This window comes from Clinocottus analis, unplaced genomic scaffold (genome assembly GCF_023055335.1).
Source record: "Clinocottus analis isolate CAN_PGR_092001 unplaced genomic scaffold, fCliAna1.0.p SCAF_4, whole genome shotgun sequence".
Lineage (NCBI taxonomy): Eukaryota > Metazoa > Chordata > Actinopteri > Perciformes > Cottidae > Clinocottus > Clinocottus analis.
Genome location: NW_027176153.1, coordinates 120,001 through 132,500, shown reverse-complemented (window position 1 = coordinate 132,500; position 12,500 = coordinate 120,001). Strand labels below are relative to the sequence as shown.

The window sequence follows — 12,500 nt, the reverse complement described above, 5'->3', positions numbered from 1 at the left end:
TATGTTTCATGTCTCTTATCTCATGTTTCATGTCTCTTATCTGATGTTTCATGCCTCATATCTTATATATTATGTCTCATATTTTATGTTTCATGTCTCATATTTCATGTCTCATAGCTCATGTTTCATGTCTGATATCTTATGTTTCATGTCTCATATCTCATCCCAGAAGTAACAGCTCACGCAGCGATGAAGAGGACTATGTGAAAGCTGAGACGATGCTGGGGTTTGACACGTGGGGGATTTAACAAAGAAACGGCAGACAAAGCGATGGAGTTGTCTCTGTTCGTGGACGATGAGGGTAGTGCAACGCAGCAGCGTTTAGTCCAGTGCAGCGAGCAGCGAGGACAGAAGAGAAGAGGGGCGGGGCCAGAGGACAGGCAGAATGAAAGAGAGCGTATTTACCAGAACGGTTAGCACTCAGCCAGTAGAGGAGGACAGACTGGGACTCTGAGCTGCTTCTCTCTGGAAGTACTGCGATGGCGCTGAACCCAGCTTATGGGCCGTCGCTTTTTTAGGGTTAAGGAGGAGGGGGAGGTTGGGAAAATTGAGTTGTTTTTTTGGAGGAGGGCACACAAGGGAGATAGAAAAGGAGAAGATGAACGGGAGAGGGGAGCAGGGGGGAACCAAGAAAAAAGAAGGGACAGTTTATCAGAACATGACAGAAAGGACAGAGACAGGTTAAGAGACAGAGACACTGAAGTCAGTCCAACAGGCTAAAGAGAAAGAATGGTCGCGAGGATGCCATTAAGCCATCAGGACTCTGGACAACATGAAAGTCTGAGCAGGAAGCTTCATGGACTGAATCGGCAGGTGGGGAGGGGTCTGTATGAAGGGAAGCTTAAAGTAGACGGGGACGCCATGTGAGACAACACCAAACGGAGAAAGAGGACACGAGTCTATTCTGGAGAGAAGGGAAAGCCCCGCCCACTTTTCTGATTGACTACCATGGTACCTGTATTAATATGCCCGGTAGTCAACGAGCAGAGATACATTAGTGACCATATATAGACTGAGGAGTGACCTACAATCGCCAATTATGTCTCTGGTGTCACCATGGCAATCATCTTGTAGCCCCGCCCTAAAGCGTCCCCGCTTTATATATACATATATACACATATATATATATATACATATGTATATATATACATATATACATATATGTATATATATACATATATATATATACATATGTATATATATACATATATACATATATGTATATATATACATATATGTATATATATATACATATATGTATATATGTATATATATATACATATATGTATATATATATATATCCATATACATATATACATATATATATATCCATATATACATACATATATACATATATATATATATATATATACATATATATATATATATATATATATATATATATATATATATAAATATATATATATATATACACATATACATATATATATACACATATATACATACATATATACATATACATATATATATATACATATATATATACATATACATATATATATATATATATATATATATATAAATATATATATACATATACATATACATATATATATATAAATATATATATACATATACATATATATACATATACATATACATATATATATATATATATATATATATATATATATATATATATATATAAACATAAAACTTCACATGTGTAATTCATGGTACATAAATATTGGACCAAATAATATATATCTCTCAATGTTGACTACCGTGCACATCTTTTCTGAAATAAAGCTCCATGGTGGTCCACCTGAAGGGGCGGGACTTAGTCTCCTAATCTCATCGTGTCACAGGGAAATCCCCCCTTCCATCTTTGTATCTCTGAGGACTTACTTGACTCCGGGTAGACTGAGGATCTCTTCCCAGGATCTTTCTGGAGCTGAATCCCTTTAACAGAGAATATGGACGCAGCTGAAATATAACAAGATGGGTTAGGGTTAGACGGTCTGTTTTGGACACGTTGAGCATTCAGTGCGTTGGACTGCGTTCAAACTCACTGTCAGCCAGCGTCTGAACCTGCTCCCCAAAACACTTGAAGTACGAGTGAGTGAGAGCCTCCTCGGCCGAGACTCGCTTTTTAGCCTCAAACTGAGTGGAGACAAAGGTTGTGGGGGGATGGAACACAGATTGTACATTGTTTGATTTTTGTATGCTTTAAAAAGTACTTAAAACACTTTAAAGTATTCATCCTGATGAGAAATGTCCGTCACCTGAAGAAGCACTGAGAGCAGGTCGTGTCCGTCGTTGTCTATCCTGAGACACAGATGAGGGGAGGAGGGAGGGAGTTAACCCTTATTAACTTCTGTTTAACAAAAGAGCTCTGTTTTTCTCAAGGAAATTACTGGTCAAAAACAAAGAAAACTATTTGTTCAATGTTAAGATGAATCTCAAACTCTAATAACAATCACACAACTACACACCTGGGCGCGTGGTTGACGAGCGGCTCTGCGCGGTAGCGGGGGAAGTTGTACGTCTTAAACTCCTCACTGATGGTGATGCCGGGCCAAGTCTCTTCTGTGGGAGTACCTGTGTGACAAAAAGAGGATCTTGTCAACACGCGCACACACACGCACACACACGCGCACACACACAGAGTTTTTTTGGGCTTGTCTCACCGAGGATGCGGAAGATGAGATGAAGCTCATCCTCAACAGTCGACCCGGGGAAGAGAGGTCTGCCGGTGATCATCTCGTAGAAGATGCAGCCTACTCCCCTGGAGGAGGAAACAGCAAACAGACGGTCAGAGGAAGTTTGATGTGTTTTTTATTAGAAGTTCTCCCTGCTTAGAAAACCATCTCTGTGGAGTGAATGAAGTTAACGCGCAGAAATCTGTGTCAGTTGTGAATTTAGTGAAAGTAGAAATATTTTAACCTTGAGCGAAGACTGAAACCTGTCAGTGGTTCTCAAATAGGGGGGGGGGGGTACGTGGACCCCGGTGGGTATGTGAAGGCCCTCTATGGGGTAATGAAGGCACTTTAAGGGGTAATGAAGGCACTCCAAGCGGAACGTGAAGGCACTCCAAGCGGTACGTGAAGGCACTCCAAGCGGTACGTGAAGGCACTCCAAGCGGTACGTGAAGGCACTCCAAGCGGTACGTGAAGGCACTCCAAGCGGTACGTGAAGGCACTCCAAGCGGTACGTGAAGGCACTCCAAGCGGTACGTGAAGGCACTCCAAGCGGTACGTGAAGGCACTCCATGCGGTACGTGAAGGCACTCCATGCGGTACGTGAAGGCACTCCAAGCGGTACGTGAAGGCACTCCATGCGGTACGTGAAGGCACTTCATGGGTTAATGAAGGCACTCCATGGGGTAGTGAAGGCACTCCATGGGGTACGTGAAGGCACTCCAGGGAGTACATGAAGGCACTCCATGGGGTCATGAAGACACTTCATGGGGTAAGTGAATGCACTCTAGGGGGTAATGAACTCCAGGGGGTACGTGAAGGCACTCCAGGGGGTGCTTGAAGGCACTCCAGCGGGGACGTGAAGGCACTCCAGGGGGTGCGTGAAGGCACTCCAGCGGGGACGTGAAGGCACTCCAGCGGGGAGGTGAAGGCACTCCAGGGGGTGCTTGAAGGATCTCAAGGGGGTGCGTGAAGGCACTCAAGGGGGTGCGTGAAGGCACTCAAAGGGGTACGTGAAGGCACTCCAGGGGGTGCGTGAAGGCACTCCAGGGGGTGTGTAAAGGCACTCCAGGGGGTACGTGAAGTCACTCCAGGGGGTACGTGAAGGCACTCCAGGGGGTACGTGAAGGCACTCCAGGGGGTACGTGAAGGCACTCCAGGGGGTACATGAAGGCACTCCAGGGGGTACATGAAGGCATTCCAGGGAGTACATGAAGGCACTCCATGGGGTCATGAAGACACTTCATGGGGTAAGTGAATGCACTCTAGGGGGTAATGAACTCCAGGGGGTACGTGAAGGCACTCCAGGGGGTGCGTGAAGGCACTCCAGCGGGGACGTGAAGGCACTCCAGGGGGTGCGTGAAGGCACTCCAGCGGGGACGTGAAGGCACTCCAGCGGGGAGGTGAAGGCACTCCAGGGGGTGCGTGAAGGCACTCAAAGGGGTAGGTGAAGGCACTCAAGGGGGTGCGTGAAGGCACACCAGGGGGTGTGTAAAGGCACTCCAGGGGGTACGTGAAGGCACTCCAGGGGGTACGTGAAGGCACTCCAGGGGGTACGTGAAGGCACTCCAGGGGGTGCTTGAAGGATCTCAAGGGGGTGCGTGAAGGCACTCAAGGGGGTGCGTGAAGGCACTCCAGGGGGTGCGTGAAGGCACTCCAGGGGGTGCGTGAAGGCACTCCAGGGGGTAAGTGAAGGCACTCCATGGGGGACGTGAAGGCACTCCAGGGGGTGCGTGAAGGCACTCCAGGGGGTGCGTGAAGGCACTCTAGGGGGTACATGAAGGCACTCCAGGGGGTACGTGAAGGCACTCCAGGGGGTACGTAAAGGCATTCCAGGGGGTGCGTTAAGGCACTCCAGGGGGTACGTGAAGGCACTCCATGGGGGACGTGAAGGCACTCCAGGGGGTGCGTGAAGGCACTCCAGGGGGTGCGTGAAGGCACTCCAGGGGGTACGTGAAGGCACTCCATGGGGGACGTGAAGGCACTCCAGGGGGTGCGTGAAGGCACTCCAGGGGGTGCGTGAAGGCACTCTAGGGGGTACATGAAGGCACTCCAGGGGGTACGTGAAGGCACTCCAGGGGGTACGTAAAGGCATTCCAGGGGGTGCGTTAAGGCACTCTAGGGGGTACGTGAAGGCACTCCAGGGGGTGCGTATAGGAACTCCAGGGGGTGCGTAAAGGCACTCCAGGGGGTGCGTAAAGGCACTCTAGGGGGTACGTGAAGGCACTCCATGGGGGACGTGAAGGCACTCCATGGGGGACGATTTGTAAAAATCCATTAAAAATAATCATAAAAAAATAATTAATTATTAGTTTGTTGACTTAAATTGATTCAGTCTCCAACACTGATGGCAAAGCGCTGAGTCGACATACTAATGCTTTCTGTTAGTTTGCATGTACATCACTGACAAAAGGTTGAGAACAACCGATCTATGGCATGAAGAATACTTGGAGATAAAGGATCAGGACGTTAAACAACACTGACTGGTTTTACTAGCTGCAGGCGGTTGATGTGCGTCTGCTCACCACATGTCAATGGGCGTAGAATACTCGGTGGAGCCCAGCAGGACGTCCGGCGGCCGGTACCACAGGGTCACCACCTCGTTGGAGTAGGTCTTCGTGGGGACGGACTTGGCTCGAGCCAGACCTGAAGTCAAAAGACATCAACTCACTGAATGTGGCTTTCAGAGCCCTGCTGCTGGGTCTGAGGAGCATCAAGCTCTAGGGGACGCTAGAAGGGCTGTTTTAATGCAAAAGTAGGGTAGGGGAGAAAGGAGAGGAACAACAACAGCAATAACCCTTAATTGAATCATTCGTATAACAATAGTATTAATAATAACAATAACAATAATATGGATACGAGAAATAATAACAATAATAATACAATAACAACGGTAACAAAAATAATAATAGTAACAATAATAATAACAACAACACAAATGATAATAATATTAACACTAATAATGATAACTCTTATGTTTAGTTCTGGTTTTTACCAAAGTCGGCCAGCTTGAGCTCCCCCCTCTCGTTGATGAGCAGGTTCTGGGGCTTCAGGTCCCGGTGGAGAACCTTCCTGCGGTGGCAGTAAGCCAGACCTCGGAGCAGCTGGAACAGGAAGATCTGGGAAGAATATGGGATATTATATGTTATATGTTTATGATCAAGAGTAAATCACTGAGGTTATGTTGATTACAGTTGTCTTTGCTTCACACCTTCACGTTGTGGACGTTCATGATGCTCCCACAGTCATCCATGTACTGCTTCAGGTCCTTCTCCTGTATGGAGAAAGACTGTGATTACACTGTCTAAACACACACACACACACACACACACACACACACACACACACACACACAAATACACACACAACAAGACACACACACATACACACACAACAAGACACACACACACACAAACACACACACATCAAGGCACGCACACATACAAGCACAACAAGACACACACACACACACACACACCAAGGCACGCACACAACAAGACACACACACAACAAGACACAGACACACCGAAACACCAAGACACACACACACACACACACACACACACACACAACAAGACACACACACACAGAAACACCAAAACACACACACACACACAACAAAACATGCACACACACACACACACACACACACACACACACACACACACACACACACACACACTCACCAGGTACTCGAACACCAGAGTCAGGCACTTGTCCGTGTGGATGATGTCATGGAGGGTGACAATGTTGCTGTGCTTCAAGTCTTTCAGCAGAGACACTAGAAGAGGAACGCACAAACATCAGAGACACAACAGACACAGGTCAGAGACACACAACAGACACACACCAGAGAAAAACAACAGACACACATAAGAGACACACAACAGACACACAGCAGACACACACCACACACCAGAGAAACACACTACACACCCACCAGACAGACACACACACACACACGCCAGACACAATCACATATACACACCAGACACATAACACACACACACACACACACACACACACACACACACACACACACCAATCCCTCAGGTCTCCTCGGTACCTTCTCTGATGGCGGTGCAGGGCGCTCCCTCCTCGTGCTCCAGCCGGATCTCCTTCAGCGCTACCAGGTTGTCCGTCAGCTTGCTCCGCCCCTTAAACACCGTGGCATACGTCCCCTAAGACAGGAAGACAGGAAGCGGTCAGGAGAGACAGGAAGACAGGAAGCGGTCAGGAGAGACAGGAAGCGGTCAGGAGAGACAGGAAGACAGGAAGCGGTCAGGAGAGACAGGAAGACAGGAAGCGGTCAGGAGAGACAGGAAGCGGTCAGGAGAGACAGGAAGACAGGAAGCGGTCAGGAGAGACAGGAAGAGGTCAGGAGAGACAGGAAGACAGGAAGTGGTCAGGAGAGACAGGAAGACAGGAAGCGGTCAGGAGAGACAGGAAGCGTTCAGGAAAGACAGGAAGCCTTTAGGAGAGACAGGAAGACAGAAAGTGGTCAGGAGGGATAGGAAGACAGGAAGCGGTCAGGAGAGACAGGAAGCCTTCAGGAAAGACAGGAAGCCTTTGGGAGAGACAGGAAGACAGGAAGCGGTCAAGAGGGATAGGAAGACAGGAAGCGGTCAGGAGAGACAGGAAGACAGGAATCGTTCAGGAGAGACAGGAAGCATTCAAGAGAGACAGGAAGCATTCAGGAAAGACAGAAAGCGTTCAGGAAAGACAGGAAGCTTCCAGGAAAAACAGGAAGCATTCAAGAAAGACAGGAAGCGTTCAGGAGAGACAGGAAGTGTTCAGGAGAGACAGGAAGCGTTCAGGAGAGACAGGAAGCCGTCAGGAGAGACAGGAAGACAGGAAGCGTTCAGGAAGCGTTCAAGAGAGACAGGAAGCGTTCAGGAAATACAGGAAGCGTTCAGGAGAGACACGAAGTGTTCAGGAGAGACAGAAAGCGTTCAGGAGAGACAGGAAGCATTCAGGAAAGACAGGAAGCGTTCAGGAGAGACACGAAGTGTTCAGGAGGGACAGAAAGCGTTCAGGAAAGACAAGAAGCATTCAGGAGAGACAGAAAGCGTTCAGGAGAGACAGGAAGCGTTCAGGAAGGACAGAAAGCGTTCAGGAGAGACAGGAAGCATTCAGGAAAGACAGGAAGCGTTCAGGAGAGACAGAAAGCGTTCAGGAAGGACAGAAAGCGTCCAGGAAAGACAGGAAGCGTTCAGGAAGGACAGAAAGCGTTCAGGAGAGACAGGAAGCATTCAGGAAAGACAGGAAGCGTTCAGGAGAGACAGAAAGCGTTCAGGAAGGACAGAAAGCGTCCAGGAAAGACAGGAAGCGTTCAGGAAGGACAGAAAGCGTTCAGGAAAGACAGGAAGCGTTCAGGAAGGACAGAAAGCGTTCAGGAAAGACAGGAAGCGTTCAGGAGGGACAGAAAGCATTCAGGAAAGACAAGAAGCGTTCAGGAGGGACAGAAAGCGTTCAGGAAAGACAGGAAGCGTTCAGGAGAGACAGAAAGTGTTCAGGAGAGACAGGAAGCGTTCAGGAGGGACAGAAAGCTTTCAGGAAAGACAGGAAGCGTTCAGGAGAGACAGAAAGCGTTCAGGAAGGACAGAAAGCGTCCAGGAAAGACAGGAAGCGTTCAGGAAGGACAGAAAGCGTTCAGGAAAGACAGGAAGCGTTCAGGAAGGACAGAAAGCGTTCAGGAAAGACAGGAAGCGTTCAGGAGGGACAGAAAGCATTCAGGAAAGACAGGAAGCGTTCAGGAAGGACAGAAAGCGTTCAGGAAAGACAGGAAGCGTTCAGGAGGGACAGAAAGCATTCAGGAAAGACAGGAAGCGTTCAGGAGAGACAGAAAGTGTTCAGGAGAGACAGGAAGCGTTCAGGAGGGACAGAAAGCTTTCAGGAAAGACAGGAAGCGTTCAGGAAGGACAGAAAGCGTTCAGGAAAGACAGGAAGCGTTCAGGAGGGACAGAAAGCGTTCAGGAAAGACAGGAAGCGTTCAGGAGGGACAGAAAGCTTTCAGGAAAGACAGGAAGCGTTCAGGAAGGACAGAAAGCGTTCAGGAAAGACAGGAAGCGTTCAGGAGGGACAGAAAGCGTTCAGGAAAGACAGGAAGCGTTCAGGAGGGACAGAAAGCTTTCAGGAAAGACAGGAAGCGTTCAGGAAGGACAGAAAGCGTTCAGGAAAGACAGGAAGCGTTCAGGAGGGACAGAAAGCGTTCAGGAAAGACAGGAAGCGTTCAGGAAGGACAGAAAGCGTTCAGGAAAGACAGGAAGCGTTCAGGAGGGACAGAAAGCGTTCAGGAGAGACAGGAGAGACAGGAAGTGTTCAGGAGAGACAGGAAGCGTTCAGGAGAGACAGGAGAGACAGGAAGTGTTCAGGAGAGACAGGAAGCGTTCAGGAGAGACAGGAGAGACAGGAAGTGTTCAGGAGAGGCAGGAAGCGTTCAGGAGAGACAGGAGAGACAGGAAGTGTTCAGGAGAGACAGGAAGCGTTCAGGAGAGACAGGAAGCGTTCAGGAGAGACAGGAGAGACAGGAAGTGTTCAGGAGAGGCAGGAAGCGTTCAGGAGAGACAGGAAGTGTTCAGGAGAGACAGGAAGTGTTCAGGAGAGACAGGAAGTGTTCAGGAGAGACAGGAAGCGTTCAGGAGAGACAGGAGAGACAGGAAGTGTTCAGGAGAGGCAGGAAGCGTTCAGGAGAGACAGGAGAGACAGGAAGTGTTCAGGAGAGACAGGAAGTGTTCAGGAGAGACAGGAAGCGAGTTAGTTGCTTATGAACCAGAACCGATAGAGGAGTTCTTTAGTGACCTCACCTCTCCCAGTTTGTCCAGTTTGATGTAGGTCTCCAGTTTCCCAAAGCCAATTTCAGACTAGAGGAGACAGAGAGCAGGCCGTCAGTGTGTGTGTGTGTGTGCGTGTGATTGTTTGTGTGTTTGTACTTTTATATTTGTAATTTACTTTCAGGGCACATTGAATTCAAAGAAATACAGAAAAAAGACTTCCTCATTGTCTTCCTGGCTGTCTCCATGAACTGTACATTACACCAGTGGTTCTCAAACCCTCCGGTGGGCCGTGGAGGTATTACAGGTGAGGCGCGAGGGAGGCCGGTTGAATTCTTTTTATTTATTTTTTATAATCCTGATGATTCTCTGCATGTTACATCCTGAGTGATGAAGGAGCAGTGTGCTGCTGTGAAGGTCTTATCAAAGACACTTCAACATGAGAACTTCACATTGTAAAAAGTATACGGATATAAAACGTCATGAATAATAAATACAACTTGAAATGTTTATGTTCTTGGCATTTTGCCAAAACAACAGCAGATAATCCCTTTTACAGAAATTTACAGGGCTTTTTGTGATAAGACATTTAGCCTATACTGTATGTAAACATACACACACACACACACACACACACACACACACACACACACACACACACACACACACACACACACACACAGTTCCCATCTCTGTTTGTGACAGGGGCTGTCAGGAGCTGCTGCTCTTTTGACAGGGGAGTTGGTCTCAAGAACAAAACTCACAAACACACACACACACACACACACACACACAATGTTCATTTTCCCACCACATCCACTCCAGAAAATAAATCTGTTGCCTCTCTCCTTGTTAAAGTGTCTCTAAAACAAAGGAGGTCGTGCTCATTACCTGCAGCTGCACTCTCATCTATTTACGTCTGTGTGAGTGAGTGTGTGTGTCTGAGAGTGAGTCTGTGTCTGAGAGTGAGTCTGTGTGTCTGAGAGTGACTGAGTGTGTGCTTTCGCAACGGGTTCATTTCATTCCCAAGCCTCCAGTGAACTTACTCTGCAGAAACTAGGTCAGACCAGGTTTTTTGTGACAAAATTAAAGCAACAAAAAACAAACAAAATGTGTTTGGTCTGTTGGCCGAAACAGAGGCAAGATGGAGTTGGAACCAAGATGGAGGCGCCCAAAAACCAAGATGGAGGCGCCCAAAAACCAAGATGGAGGCGCCCAAAAACCAAGATGGAGGCGCCCAAAAACCAAGATGGTAAAGACCAAAAACCAAGATGGAGGCGCCTAAAAACTAAGATGGCCGAAATGTCAAACTCTTCGCTTCAAAACGGCAGTTTACTAAACACCCGATGCACTTCTCATATACAGTCTGTGTAGCTCTGACCACTTGTAGGATGGGGGGGGGCGGGGCTTAGCAAAGGGATCAATTGGATATTCAGCTTTACAGTTGTAAAGTTAAATATATATCACCGAGGGGTTGACTGGGAAAGCGTTGCATAACAAGGTCATCAAGGGTAATAGCTTGAGATAAAATTACATCTCTTTCCGCAGCACCACGGAACACTGAATCTTATTGGACCGCTGTGAATAATTGATTATCGATTGGCAGCAGCCATGAGAGAAAACTGATACCAACCAAGTTCACTTGCATTACACTCGACGCGACTCAAAGATCAAAGCAAACGGTTTCAAATGTGGCGCCCGTAAACGGACGCCAGACTGGTGGTCTGTGTTACGGTAAAAAGTGACAAGCACACGGACGTTACAGCAGCACGGCGTCGCCTTCATGAGACTCCAGACGTCTCGTTAGTGTGTCAGAGTTCAACTCTCTGACAGCAAGTCAAAACCAAATCTCACTAAATGAAGCTAACACTATTAGCACCGCTTGTCAAAAAGCATCTGGCTGTGCTGTAGCTTCCTATGAGCACTCTGCAGGCTCAGCAAGGGGAGCTATTCAACCACACGGCCTCCTGTTCAGCATCTTCCCACTTGGTGAAACCAGCCTCGCCCTTCATTCCCTTCCAGACGCTCCCGTCCTGCCTCTGGCGCTCCAGTTCACTTCACGGTGTCCCGGTGAAGAATCCTCGTCAGGAGGAGCTGCAGTAGATGAGTCTGACTCCGCTTTGCTGAATTATTGATCGATCTGTTACATCACACACACACAGTGGACAGACCCAAGCTTGTCGGACAATGTCCTCAGAAACCTCCCTTCTGATCCCTTCTTCTCACATGGACCTCTTTAAACACTCTTTTCCTTCTTCTGTCAGACTTGCAGAAAAGCCGCAGCCCTGATTCATAATTACCGTCTAAATGGTCGATGAGGGGCAAATCCTTAATGCTTTCCCATGGTGCACCGCGGCTTTTAGGCCATCAGGTTCAAAGCGAGAATGAACCAGGGAGTCTTGCTTTATTTAAAAGTGCACTGGAACATAAGTAATGTGGAATAAAGTGTGACGAGAGGGCTTCAGCAACAATACAAAGAGCTGCATATTCATGAACATTTCTGCCTGTTTCTACTCCTCATGCCTTCTCTCTATCAACCACCCCCTCCCCCTCATATTCATACCCATAATGCTCTTGGCCTGGATGCATAACACATCATTAATTTATCATTCATCCCCCTACTGAGCCATTGTTAGCTCGATAGCGTAACTGGTAATGTGTGTGTGTTTCCAGTCAGAGCGTCTAAAGGCCCTACTCAAACGTTTTTGTGCGTATGAAGTTCACGTGGCCTGTGTTTCAGCACAAAGCAGCACAAAGCCAGCTGACTGCTGCAAACACGCAGATAAAACATCACAGAACAACAAGCACTGACCAGTGAAGCGCGCCGCAGCCGGCGGCTCATGGGCTTGTCGAAGGGCGGGCTGTTCATGGCAAACTTCTCCAAGTAGCCCTCCGGTAGCCGGATGTCAGCGGGGAGAGACAAACGCTTGTTTATGTCCTGAAACAGGGAGGAAGGGGAGGAAATATTAACCACATGTTAAAGCAGCTTGTTTACAATATGTTTAATGACTCTCAATGGCTCTCAACACAGCGACGACTGAGCTGGTGGCTTGCAGCTAATGGTGCT

General features: G+C 47.8%; 1 protein-coding gene across 6 annotated transcripts in view; it reads right to left on the bottom strand.

Annotated features, from left to right (window-relative positions):
* LOC137800964 (cyclin-dependent kinase 17-like) overlaps positions 1–12,500 on the bottom strand; it is a 49,655-nt gene that overhangs the window by 10,069 nt on the left and 27,086 nt on the right. For 4 of the 6 annotated variants that reach the window (XM_068598337.1, XM_068598339.1, XM_068598340.1 and 1 more), the window contains 13 exons: positions 12,246–12,371; positions 9,467–9,523; positions 6,727–6,841; positions 6,347–6,441; positions 5,872–5,934; positions 5,656–5,779; positions 5,186–5,306; positions 2,652–2,749; positions 2,457–2,562; positions 2,247–2,289; positions 2,034–2,124; positions 1,870–1,947; positions 406–509 (listed from right to left, as the gene is read on the bottom strand). In XM_068598337.1, coding sequence (XP_068454438.1) covers positions 421–509; positions 1,870–1,947; positions 2,034–2,124; positions 2,247–2,289; positions 2,457–2,562; positions 2,652–2,749; positions 5,186–5,306; positions 5,656–5,779; positions 5,872–5,934; positions 6,347–6,441; positions 6,727–6,841; positions 9,467–9,523; positions 12,246–12,371 — 1,206 coding nt within the window. In that variant the 3' untranslated portion in view covers positions 406–420. Of the gene's footprint in view, positions 1–405; positions 510–1,869; positions 1,948–2,033; positions 2,125–2,246; positions 2,339–2,456; positions 2,563–2,651; positions 2,750–5,185; positions 5,307–5,655; positions 5,780–5,871; positions 5,935–6,346; positions 6,442–6,726; positions 6,842–9,466; positions 9,524–12,245; positions 12,372–12,500 lie in introns of those variants that run through there. The other 2 variants (XM_068598338.1, XM_068598342.1) reach the window with 2 other exon arrangements.